Consider the following 13,091-nt stretch of genomic DNA (forward strand, 5'->3'; position numbering starts at 1 on the left):
GTGATGCTGTTGATTCGAAAGTTAGTGTTCCCAAGACATATAGGTAGGTGCAAGATCAACACTGGAAGACATTTAATTAATACAATAAATATCACCTCAAATTGTTAGATGAATCTTTTGTGACCTGATAGCCATTTCTCACACGATAATATTTATTCTGCTGGAAAAATAAACAAGCATTAAAAATGTGGATTTGTAAAGAAAAAACGTAAACAAGTGAGCAAGCAAGGTCTTAATGAAAAATAATCCTTTGAGCATCCTGTTATTTGGACTCAAGTCTTTTGATCTCAGGCCTAGTGATGAGCTAGTCACTTCACAGAACTTAAGGTAGTTTTACTGGTATGAAACTGGCATGGGATAAAGGTCAGTCTATTTAATTTTAACGAGTGAAGTGAGATTATTTACTACTCAATTTACAGGCTGAAAGTACATTCTGCGGTGTTTATCCATTGGGAGAAAGAGAAAAAAAGAGACAACCCTAGTTTTCTGAAAAAATACTCTGCGACTGGGGACTGCTTAGCAATTGCACTAATAAAATATTTAAAGAAACATCAGGGCTTAAGCTACTCAAAGCTTATTAGATAATTAGGCTGATTGTCACTTAGGACTTGATTTTGAGAGGTGCTGAGCAAAGTACCAAGATCCTCAAGTGAATAGCCCATGAAAACAGCATCCTTCAATTTAAATGCAAGCTCTGGTCCAGAACTGGGAAGACGCTGGATCAAGTTACAGGGAAATTTGGAAACCTCAGCCTAGAATATTTTTTTTTTTAATATACCTTTTAAATATTTGTTATTCACTGAGACTAAGAAAATTCCATTCATTTCTCCGTGCTGTTGCCCATTTAATGAGGCAGAGAAGCATTTTATTATTCCCCTCTGATGAATATACAAGCACCAAAACCCAAAGCTGAACAGTGAAACAAACAGTAAATTATTTCAATCCTCTTAATTCTCTTTTTTTTTTGCCAGATAATGCCATCAGTCATTTTAGCTTAGCAGCCACAGATTCAAGAGAGATTTCTTCTTAAACGTTGGAAATACTTAAACTGAATGAACTAACACAAGAAATAATTTTTACCTAAACAGGGAGAAAATAAAAGGAGAACTTTTCAAATATTACAGTGGCTATCAACTAATTTTTTTCATGTCTTTTTGCAACAAGTCTGAATACTACTTTAGGAGGGCAACTTCCCCCCATTCAATCCAAATCTATGCAATGCTAAGTCCCATGAAACTCGGTAAACTAAAATAACATTTTCCTCCAAACTCCTTCCCTGAAATTCTTGAATAGTCGCCTGTGGTTGAACTGGAATGCATTTGGAAGGGTTTGAATTAAGTGCAGCTAGCCCAAAAGACAGTTTGCCTTCCTACAGAGGTGTAAACATACAAAAAGGGATTGTGGTGGATGGTGCATTGTTATTGTGAATTATGCGGTGAGCTGAAAGGGCACTGGAACAGTCATCAAAGTTCCTAAGAGCTGGTCTCTTCCAGATGAGCTAATAGAGTGGCTCTGAGCTCTGAGGTTAACTGAAATAAAATTTAACAGTGCTGTAAAATACATTTGCTGTATTTGACTTCTTTCTAAAGTTAGAGTGGTGATTCTGCTGACCCTACTGTCACTAACAGCTCCATTTAACTCAACATTATCTGCACGAAGATGAACACAAAGTTTTACCTAAAGCACATACAACAAGCTGTAACCTTCACAAAGACTGATGTATTTTGGGGTATTCTAAGAAATCAGAAAGCATTGATCAGAAATCTACAAAACCATTCACTGGGTTTTCAAATATCTCCATTTAAATAACACTCAGAAGGAAGGACCTTCCGGCTGCATTCTCTTCATTCGTTTGAAAGACCACAGAGGTGCAACGCTTAGAGGAAAGTTGGCACATCTTAGAGTGCCTCTGTAGGTCTGTTGCACCTTTTCCCACAGATAAAGCCTCCCCCTGAATAGTGCCATTTTCCACATCTCTACCAGAGCTCACACCATCTGGCAGGCCTTGGCTAAGCTGGCATTGCGAACAGGAGAATAGGTGTGAGCAGAAACACGAACATGGGCTATAAAATGAGGAACCGCACGAGTTACATCTTCCTTGACAGCTGTGGCTGTAAGAATTTGGTCCACTGGAGCCAAAGAAGTCCATTTAATGTGGCTGGGAGCAGGATCTGACTGCAAGAGCACAGAGTCTCAGCTATTATATTGAGATTTAAGTGTAACACTGACCCATGAGCATGAATAACAAAAGCCTCATTGATTTCAATTAGAGGAGGCTTGGGTCTATTTACTGTAACTGAGTCGATTCTCAGAAAAATAATTAATTCCTTGTCATGCCTCACGTGTATTGATTTTTGTAATTACAATGAAATTGGAGGCAAGGGTAGGGGGAAGAAATGCACTTGATTTATGTTTAATTTGATGCACAAGCTGTTAAGGACAAAGACACTGAGATGCAATGACCATGCTCACCCTCAATGCACTCCTCTGTGCTTAGATAAGGACTGCCAGATGCACACTGTAGTGAAGAATCTAAAATCACACGCTGCTCTAACATACAGAATTCAGTACTGCAGTGTAAAGAGCTGTGTTTCTACACTGGCCTCCACAGCATGCAGAAGAGATGCCCAAGGGAAAGAAGATAAGGACAGGACAAGCTTAATGTGTATCAGTGACTAAGAGGAGGAGACAAACAATCAGAATGGGGGAGAAAAGAAATGCAAGCTGCTGCTGCTAATAAAGCTGCCAGTAGATAATGTAAGAAAAAATGAAAGGAGCGAGAGAAAAGAAAATACATCTGGCCTTGCTTGGTAATGATGCTGTTAGGGAAAAGATAGTGGCAGGAGAGCATTTGAACTTTGTTTCCACTGTACTTTCTCTAAAAAGGCAAGTTAGAAATTTTTTGACCTCGAGTCAGTCAGTATTTGACTTCTTAATTAGGGGACAAGTCTCCTTTTCCAAACATGTTTGTGGGAGGGGTTGGCCTGCTTCCATACACACACACAAGAGATTTGCTGATAATACTCAATTTCTAGTTTCTATAGCATCAGAGATTAGTTTGTCATCAAGATACCCTCATTACTTACACAGACACAGTATGACATTTTAGGCCCATTAAAGCCCATACCTGCTTGGATTTCAGCAGAACCACAAGAAGCTGAACAACTGTTTCCAATCTTTTGCCTAACAGTACCAGTTCAGGAAGTAAAGTCTCCAACTCTTATATAAGAAAGCAAGCTTTTTGTTACACAATAGCCCTTCTGCAAAACAATCTCACATCCAAACATCAAAAAGAAATTATGTGTATGAGGGAGAGGCAGAGTTTAAGGGTGTAAATCCGTTATGAGTTAAGCACTTTCATCTAAACACATGATATTTTAAACAAAAAGCAAGCCCTCTGTCTCCAGTACTGGGAACTAATTTGTATCCAGTTTGTGCAGTTTCTAAAAGCTGTTGTCTAAAATGACAGCACTCAGGGAAATTTTTCTCTGGTGACCTACACACACTGAGACGAAGGAAGCTGCAAACTCATACTTAAAAAAAAATAATTCCACCAAAAAACTCACTGGTGTGGCAGTCCATTGGCAACACTTTGTGAAACGATATCCTTCCTGGCTATGACAGAGCTCTGTGCACAAAGTCATAACAAAATGAACTGTGAGTCAGTAATAAATAACCAAATGACAGTGATTGATGTTGGCAAAACTGTCTCCAAAGGAATTGTTGGTAAAAATTCTTTCCCTCTTAATATATGAAACTCTTTGTTTAGGGTTTGTGTTGATACTGCCAGAAAATGCTTTTAACACAGCTAGCATAAATTTTAGTAGGTGTTTGAGTACTGAAGCATGAGAGCCTAGCCTGGTAAAAAAGCTGCCCCTAGAAAGGCTGCTGTTTGCATAAAATACATTGGTACTGCTCAGCTGGGAAATCATTTCACCTATTTTATATCATATGCCCTGTCACTAAGGAAGCAAATATGGATATGAAATATGAACATGGAGCAAAACATAAAAAGAGACTTCATAAAATGAGTAACTACATTTTGCCCAAATACTCTCATGCCAGCAAGAGGCACATACCATCATAAATTCAGCAAAGTCTGCCCATTTCAGTATGTGGGAAAGGAAAAAAAAAAACAACCCTGCAGCCAGGCCCTGTGAGGCACATTACTGCAGAGGTCTCTCTCAGGAGAATTTGAGAGCATGGAGTGAGGAGGGCTTATGACTGCAGTGCTTTAACTGATGGCCAGATGCAGGGGAAGACAAGCGATCTGGAGCTGCTCTGTACCATGACCTAATGCTTGGCACGTGGACAGCTGATGGAAGAGGCTAACACTACCGGTCCAGCACAATCTTCCAAAATGCAACCCAAGTTCTTAGTGACAAATTTTCAGTGCTCTCTCACTAAATTGATAAATTAAAAAAAAAAACAAGGAAAAAAAGAAAGGACGCAGGCACAGAGAGATATTCAAGTGCCCAAGTAATTGTGAAAAGCCAGTGTTAGAAGTACTAGCAGATTATTCTTTGAAATTTTAAGTTCCAGCATTTAAAATCCATTCTTTTTAGTTCACATGCCCAAGAGGCTCATGATCCTACAGCACTAAATGTAAAACATAATATTATGTATAGTCTTTACACCCAAATGCCCACGACATCAAAAAGTTCCAGCTCATTTATAAACATGATTTTAAAAAGGTGAGTAAGAAAACCAGAAATGCGAACATTTTTATTTTTCCAAACTATTGTAAACTTCTACCTATTCAGTCCTTAGCCCAATTTATTCTCTGGGTGTTTCACAGAAATGTCACGACAACACTGATTAGCTGGCACTCAGTGCTAGAATTCAAGCTGTAATACAAACACAGAAACATCAGGACTGTGGACACAGACAAGAAATGAAAAGTGGAGCCTAGAACACGCATTTGAGCAAGTGCAGAAAAAATGAAAGCAGACATGACACAATGGGCTGCGAAGAACCATACTTGGATATGAAGTCTGCTGAAAACAAGCCTCCTTCTGGACAGAAGTCTGATCATCTAGTTACCTAGGTCTTCCTAGAGGAAAATTATGTGCAGGTGGAGGACTCTGAACCTCCTCTACTGAAGTCAGTGGCAGAACTACCACCAGCTTCACTAGGAGCAAGAGTCAGCCCGCAATCTTGAGGATGAAAAACCATATTTCAGAATATTACATGTAGATGCAGTGCACAAAATGACAGAGGAAATCCAGCAAGCAACGTAGGATATTAAGCACTAATATTATGAAAACACTCATTGTTTTCCACAAAATATATCCTCCTCAACTATCACAAATATCTGCGGCAAGCATGCTAAAAAGATATCTCTTTTTATTTTCAATGTAAACTGTGTTTTGTTTTCGTACTGCTAAAGCACAATAGAGTGAAGGGCACACTCTGCTGGTCAGAAGCACCATTTACACTGAAAGCTTTTTAACAATATGAGTACTAAAAAATAAACCCCATTATACGACACGTGGACTTGAAGTGGTGCTCCGTAGTAGGCTGCTACTTGACTTTTTTTCATCCTGAATATTAGAGACAATGGCTATGACGCTATCAATGGGCTTTCTCATGTTTAAACATTAGCCCACCTGCTGTAAGAACACTTTCTTTCCTGAAGGACATTTTTAGCAGCATAACATTGTTCAAGAACTCTTTACCTTAGGCTTTTCATCCAGTATTTGCTGACGAATCTCCTTGTGTTTTTCTACAAGCTTCTCCTGTCTTTTACTCTGAGCATCTTCTAGCTGTAAGAAAAGAGCAGAGAATTTTTTTTTTCACAGATTGCACATCCTCACTTTCTCACCTCTTCCCCAACAAATATTTCATCCATCAAAATTAAAATGCTAGCATCAAAAATACGAATAATTCTGATAGAAACTTACACACCACTGTCACAAGCACAACTGCTCTAACAGTTGTACATGGACAATATGTCTCAGATTTCACACATGATTTAGAATCAGAAATGTCTAAAGGACTTCTTGTAGACTTCTAATGCTATTAAAAGCATAATTCATTTTAAAAAATCATATTATTTTGCTTTAGCTTTTCTTGTATGAGCTGTACAAGATGGTCCCTGATCCCAGAAGAAGAGCATTTGCATCCTAGAGTCTTAACAGAACATGCTGATAAATTTTGAGCCTCATTTAATAAAGCACTGAGACATGTGTCTGACTCCAACAGGAATTAAGCATACTTAATTTGCTAATTCTTTAGGTTGCTTCCTGAATCGAGGCCTCTGCAAGCGAAAATGGGCCAACTTTTGAACTGAACTATCTCTGCACTGAAAATAAGAGAAAAATACAATAGTGGCATATGTTTCATAGTGATTTCATACATCAAAACACTGCGGTGCACACTTTCAGCTCAGTGTAAACAAGCTATAGCTTCAGAAAAGCTAACACCTGTAATGAAATTCTTTGACATGTGTTTACAGAGCTCATAGAATGTTTTCGCATTTCAGTAACTGTGCAAATGTAATTAAGGTTAAAATATACTGTGCAATTAAATGTCTGTTGACTTTCAGAGGTCCTTATGTAATCTTTGCATTCATGAGAGAGCAAGGCAATTTAAAAAATTGGTATATTTTCCATGAATAAACAGGATATTCAAAGATTAAATCATAACTCTATTAAAACTTGCCCCTTTTAGCACCATCCCCCAAACACTGACTAACAATTAATCAAGATCCATTGGAAATTTCAGTTTTCCTTTAACTGGAATGTGAATAGAAGTTTATACTGCATCTGTTAAAAATTGGCATTTCCAGAACCTTTATACCAAAGCTTAGAATCTGCAGTTTAATATGACCTAAAATATGAAAGCTGACATTTTACCCCCCCAAATGAAAAATAAACATATAGCCTGACATACCCGTTTTATGTACTGCACCACCTCCTGGATATATGATCGAATCATTTCAGTCTTCTCTCTACGGAGAAGCAATCAACAGGTTATTATAGTCAGTAAATTCACACCAATATATTTTAACCCACTACAACTCCTTACAAGTAAGGCTATGTTACCAATGTATGGATCTGCCTACTTAACTTCTATCCACTTCCTGAATGTGCCTTTCATAACAGGCTGCATCTTTGTTGTATGAAGGGCTCTGACTTCCCCAAGACCTACCACAACAAACCCCCTGCTCTTTCACCGCAGGCTTTTCCCATAGGGTACTGCCTTGTCTTCAAAGTGGTGGTGGTGTTCCTTAAGGCCCAAATGTCAGTCTAGAAAAGCGCACAATCATCAGTAGATGCACACTGCCACATTGTGGCACACTATATAGCAGAGAAACAGTCTCTGTCAGCGAGCAGATCCTGCTGGTGACATCTCAGAGACAATGGCAAAGCTCCCACAAAGAACAGGGCAGACTCAATTTTGGTCCCCAGCTTTGCTGAGTAAACCACATAAAGCCGAACTTGGAGGAAATACTTGAACTTTAAGTGACTTGGTGAGATAGTTATTAGGTAACCTTTGGACAAAGGCTGAAGATGAGATTCCCCCAAAGGGATAAATGCACATAAAGTAACAATTTGTGAATACTTGGGTTTATCAGATTCAGGACAGTACTCTAAAACCTAATTATGGGAATTTCTATCTATTCAGGTGGCATTAAAATCTGTTTTAGGTAGTTACACAATCCCTGGGTGTATGCAGGAATTAGAAAACTTAAGTAACAATTAATACAATATATTATTTGTGTGTAATATTCCTTCCCAAATTTGTGTAAAAGCTTTAAATTAACAACAGCCTAGCCTGGATGACTCAAATGGGATTCACCAGAAGGTCTCGCTACTCTCTATCCTACTGCAAGAATGAGGACAAAATATGTCACTTGACAGAGCAAAGCTGAGTTTCCCATGTAGTTCCCATCTCTTCTTTCCCAAGGGCTCTTTGAAAAGCCTTGCAAAGGAAAGCCTTTGGGAAAAATGTGGGGCAGGGGGAAAAAGGGACACAAAAAAGAATTTCTACTTGTCTGTTTCTGAGCCCTTCTCACTCATGTCTCATTAACCTCTCAGCAAATCATTTCCTATTGCAATTGATTTTTACTGCTATAACATTTTTGTAATGACTAACTACTTTTTTCTAATGACTTCCATGCCCTCTGACCAGCTCTAACCATATTAAGCATTTATCCATTTTTAAAATAATATTATTCTGATTTTGTTATCTTTTTTCCCAGGATGTTTATTAAAACTCTATAATATCGATGCTTAAATTATTTGATGCAATTCATTGTGTGTGTGTTACTTTCTTTCAGTGTTACCAAATATACAGATTCTATGCTGAGAGGCTCCAAAACCTGTATAAACTTTTTTACCTGTAGAAAACCATAGTTGTGTCCTTGTTACTTGGTAAAATTCAGATATTCTGGATTTTTTTGTTTGTTTGTTTTTTGTTCCTCCTGTATTATTATATGTCCTTAAATGTTACTAAAGTTAAGACTGGTAACAAGAATATTCCAGCAAACAGTGGAAGATTAAAATGCTCCATTTTCTTTTTGAGCTGCTTGCCAAAACAAATGAAGGAGGACAAACAAACCTAGATACTGTGCCCTTGGGAAGAATACAATCAGCTTGCACAACTACAGTTGTATTGTCTGGTGGTGCATAAATGAAATTAATATGCCTGTCCCTGTTCACAGAACCTGCACCCTCAGAACTCAGCTTTCCTCTCTCTTCCCCCCAAAGTGACTGCACACTGCGTAACACTGTCAGTGCACTGGAGGAGAATCAGTAGTACAGCATCTGAGGGGAATTTATCACAAAGTAGAGCAAACCTTCCAGTGTGTTGCTGCCATTTCTTCTAGAAAGAACCTTTAACAAAGTTAAGAAGAAAAGGTAACTCACACATAAAACCCTAAGTTAAGGTGAAATCAAACCCTGCAGGAACTGAAGCCACTAAGTCTATTTATAGTCAGAGGAGTAGCATCTGGATGAACAGCATCTTGGTGAGTCCGTCATGCCACACATAGGCATGTCCCCATACCATACATCAGTACCTCTGCAGCTGACCCAGACTCAATGCTCACAGAACAGGAGCTTAGATTAGTCCCAGGAAATTAACTCAGTATCAGCGGAAGTAAAGAGGACTCCACTGCTCTGGTGAGGTATTACACTCTGACTAACAGCTGCCTTGTATTTAGGGTTGGGACCTTTCTTTGATTTTCCAGTTGTGAAAAATTTGGTGTCTCCTCATAACATATAAGGATATGGATTTAGGGATATACTTACTCTTCCATTTGATTTTTATCCTTGGACTTTGCTTCTGTGATCTTCTCCTGCCTCTTCTTGTCCATTTTTTTTTTCAATTCTTTCTTTTCTCTAAAGCAGAAAACATAAAGGCAAGTTCAAAATGTAGCTAAAAACCAAATTGGAGTAGTAACCAATTATAAGGGGAATAGCACCTTACTTTTCACACGTTTCTTTCAGTTTCTTTAGCTGGCTGTTCTGACACTCCTCTGCTACATCTGTCAACTTCTGAATAAGCTAAAAAAAAAAAATCCCAAGAAACAAAAATAAGTATTTTCAGCTAAATGTCATACATAGATCTAGGTGTCCTCAAAAGTCTGTAGCAGACATGAAAGCGTTACACCATTCCCTGCTTAATTAGCAATGAACAAAAGCCAGTAAACATTTTTACGGGTGTAAAAGCATTCTTAACCTGCCAAGTCCAGCCAGATTTATGTATGTCCAACTTACACAGCACCTACTACTTCTCCATACATCAAGGTGATATAGTTTCAGAATATTAAACATAAAACAAAAAGATATTTTGCAGATTTTACCTTCGCTAGGAATAAGAAGTGCCTATGATAACCCATAAGTGGTCACGAACTGAATCTATACAATATAAATTACAAACTGAATTCCTGTGTCACTGAATATTCACGGTTTTCTGCGAGTGCTGAAAAGATTCCTCTTGCATTGAGCATTATTATATGGAACAGCTTGGATTTCAGGGTGGTCAGGTGGATATTGAAAATTCATGAGTGATAGCCAAGAAAGCTAATTATAGATAAGCATAGCCTACATTTTGATCACAAAATGATGGATTCAAAAAACCTGAGTTGTTGGTTTGAAATCTGCTGTGCAGTGCTGGGGGTCCAATCTCGTTTGGCTTGAAACCGCTAACAAAAAGCATGCTCGTGGTGGTGATGCTGGTGGGAGAGGACTCATGGACAGGGCTTGTGTGCAAGTTCAATGAATGGTCAATTAAAGTGGGAAATGGGACCAATTTGGTTTGATCCCCCCTCTAGTTTAAGTCTGATTCTGTAAAATAGTCCTCAGGATGATGAACAACAGAATGTATAATAAGGCCTAGCTAGTCTGATCCAGCTTTTCATTCCTTAGATAGAAGATACTGACAATAGCCTGTCCTCTAAAAGAAAGACATCAGAAAGAATCTCTTGGCTGCAAAGCAGATTTTAGTTGGAATATTAACTCCTGCACAGCTCAGAGGGAAAACTGCCTGAAGGTTCTGTGCTAAAATACTAATATATCCTGACACTACCTAACTGGACAATGCTGAAAATGTAACTTTGCTTTGAGAAATGCCATTTTCGGTTTTGAAATGAGAAATGAGTTAGCTTACAATACAAGCTCAACTATATGGGTCCAAAATGGTTTGTTTTCATAAAAATTAAAAACCCTGAGATACAGCCAACAACTGTTACTTGAATGTGGGCTCTCTCCCTGCAGCACAGGTAACTGTGTCCATGCACCCACACTATAGCAGCTCCTGTTTGGTAATGCTGAAGTGATTCACATATAACGGGTGATGAACAGGGCACTGCTTGGGAACTGCAGCACCACGCTATGATCCATGGGAATGAATTTGTGAAAAGGCCTTGCTGAGCAATATCCATGCATATCACTCCTCTGACCTGCTCTTTTTGGATGGCAGGGCAGAGTAGACAAACCACTTCATCCAACAGTAATGGGGCAAAACATCATATAATAGAAAAAAAAAAATCTGAGAGAGGATTGTCTGGAGTTGAGAAACAGTTTGCACTCCCATAACACCCTTTAAAAATGTTCTTTTCTGCCTGAGAATATCCATCAGCATCAGCTGCCATCTGCCCAAGCTCCTCTATTTCAGCTCAGAGGGCCTATGATCCTGCTGAAGTTGTCAGCCAAGCTCCAGCTGTAAAAACACAAGTTGGCTTGGACTGATGGATGCAAAAATATTTTTTCACCATATACAGATTATGTCCTGTATCCCCTTAAAGCATTCATCTGCAACAGAAACACTGTTTGGCACAACTCTGTGCCCTGGGGAATGTTTGAATCTATCTTCATTTATTTGTTTTCCCAGTCTTTCAATTTAGTTTCCAGCTAATCCTGCCTCCTTGAGTGTTGTACGTTTAAAAAAAGTGTCAGAACAAAACGGGAACATCATCTGAAAGCTGCAATAAACTGAGATGTACTTAACTAGAGCTAAGGACTCTCTGTGTTAGCAGTAGTAACAATTCTGTTGCCTTTCTGCCTTCCATCCAAAGCCTTCCAAGCTGTTAGAAATGCTAGTGACAAAGTGACACAAAACCCCCTTCAAGTTGCAGCAGACCACAGGGAAATCAAGCTCTGAAATGGACTCCAAGTAAGAGGAAGCCCCACTTAATTATAATGTCATGCGGCTTTCATTGCTTATCCTGAGATGGCTTACGCTAAGCAGACAACATAACAAACGTACCAGCTTAATGTGCTCTCGTTTCTGGTACTTTTCACTGTAATACTGCTCCTGTCGGAGATTTAGCAGCTGCTGTTGTTGCTTCTCCTTCAGCTCGACTAGCTTCTGGGTCATTTCAGAGTCGAGTGCAGCTAATTCCTGTTCAATAGTTGAAGAACTGTGGTCTGGGCTGCCCGTTTCAGATCTGCAAAGACACACACACGCACCACCTAGGTCTAAGACACGAGGAATGTACACTCTGCCCCATATTTAAACTTTGTTTTTAAGGCATTTGGTTATATGTAGCCCATTAAGAAGTTTCTCAGCACCACATATAGGGCCAGAAGATAATTTTAGCCCTAGGAAGTCCAATAATTCCATCTTTTCGGAAAAAAAATAGTGTTAACAGTTTATTAATGGGATTGCTATTGCTTTTAAACCTTATTTTACTAACTCACCACAGAGGTGTGAACCAGACTTAGAATAAAAGAGCTTGGCAACTGCCAAGATTTCCCATAAACAGCTCCTCTTGGAACTTGTTTATCCACTTCCAGACATGTAACTTGAACTTCAAAGCTGCACAGTTCTCAGCAGAAATGGTGAGTGTATTTTGAAAACCAAGTCATTCTTGCATACCCTTAACAATAAATTTAAGAGCATAAATTTACATCTGCATTTATAAAATGCCTAAAATGGTAGGAATATCCTTTGAGTTGATATTTTCTCCCCACCTTCAGGAAATGCCATGGATAGCATACACAAAGGAAAGTGCTCTGTGGACTGCTGACTTTAGGAAGAAAGTTAACAGCCCGGTGGGGAGCAAACCTCAGAAAGGCTGCACATAGGAGCAAATTAAAAATACAATGAAGAAGCGAAAAAGCAACACTAAGGAACAGTTGGGGTTTTTTTTTTCTTTCTTAAGACAGAAGGAAGGATAGATGTAATTGTGAAAGGAGACATGACATGACAACACTGAAGTACTCAAGGAAAAAATAAGCAGCAAAAGCAGCATTGTTCTCAGGCCAGCAGTAAACTAAACCCAAGAAAAACATTAAAAAAGCAAATTATGCTGTGGCCCTGCTCTGCTGCTGTGTTTACTGCTGTACTCAGGTGTTAAATCAGTTGCCTGGGAAACCTCAAGAACAGCGCACGAGATGGACAAAACACCAAAACCTTGAACAGAAAGGGCCAACACTGTGAGAAACATGAGTTTGCTGCTCAGAGATTTGCTGAGATTACAATGCAGAGAACTTGCTGCACTGGGTGCCTCTCTTTTCTCTCTTGGGTTCAAGTTTGCAGCTGCTGTCAATTCAAGTAACTTCAACTGAAATAATGTGAAGCTGCTTCCATCAATCTGAGGATACAAACCAAGGTAGCCTCTTTTTATTTCTTGTATTTTT

General features: G+C 38.9%; 1 protein-coding gene across 9 annotated transcripts in view; it reads right to left on the reverse strand.

The window, feature by feature from the left end:
* The window catches only part of PLCB1 (phospholipase C beta 1), a 407,422-nt gene that overhangs the window by 57,641 nt on the left and 336,690 nt on the right, over nucleotides 1-13,091 (reverse strand). For all 9 annotated transcript variants that reach the window (XR_010372118.1, XR_010372120.1, XR_010372119.1 and 6 more), the window contains 5 exons: nucleotides 11,716-11,896; nucleotides 9,436-9,512; nucleotides 9,258-9,347; nucleotides 6,895-6,952; nucleotides 5,679-5,765 (listed from right to left, as the gene is read on the reverse strand). Coding sequence is in view for 6 of the 9 variants with exons in the window: in XM_064446797.1 (XP_064302867.1) it covers nucleotides 5,679-5,765; nucleotides 6,895-6,952; nucleotides 9,258-9,347; nucleotides 9,436-9,512; nucleotides 11,716-11,896 (493 nt within the window). In the remaining 3 variants the exon portion in view is untranslated. The remainder of the gene's footprint in view (nucleotides 1-5,678; nucleotides 5,766-6,894; nucleotides 6,953-9,257; nucleotides 9,348-9,435; nucleotides 9,513-11,715; nucleotides 11,897-13,091) is intronic.

Source organism: Phalacrocorax carbo, chromosome 3 (assembly GCF_963921805.1).
Source record: "Phalacrocorax carbo chromosome 3, bPhaCar2.1, whole genome shotgun sequence".
Taxonomy (NCBI): domain Eukaryota; kingdom Metazoa; phylum Chordata; class Aves; order Suliformes; family Phalacrocoracidae; genus Phalacrocorax; species Phalacrocorax carbo.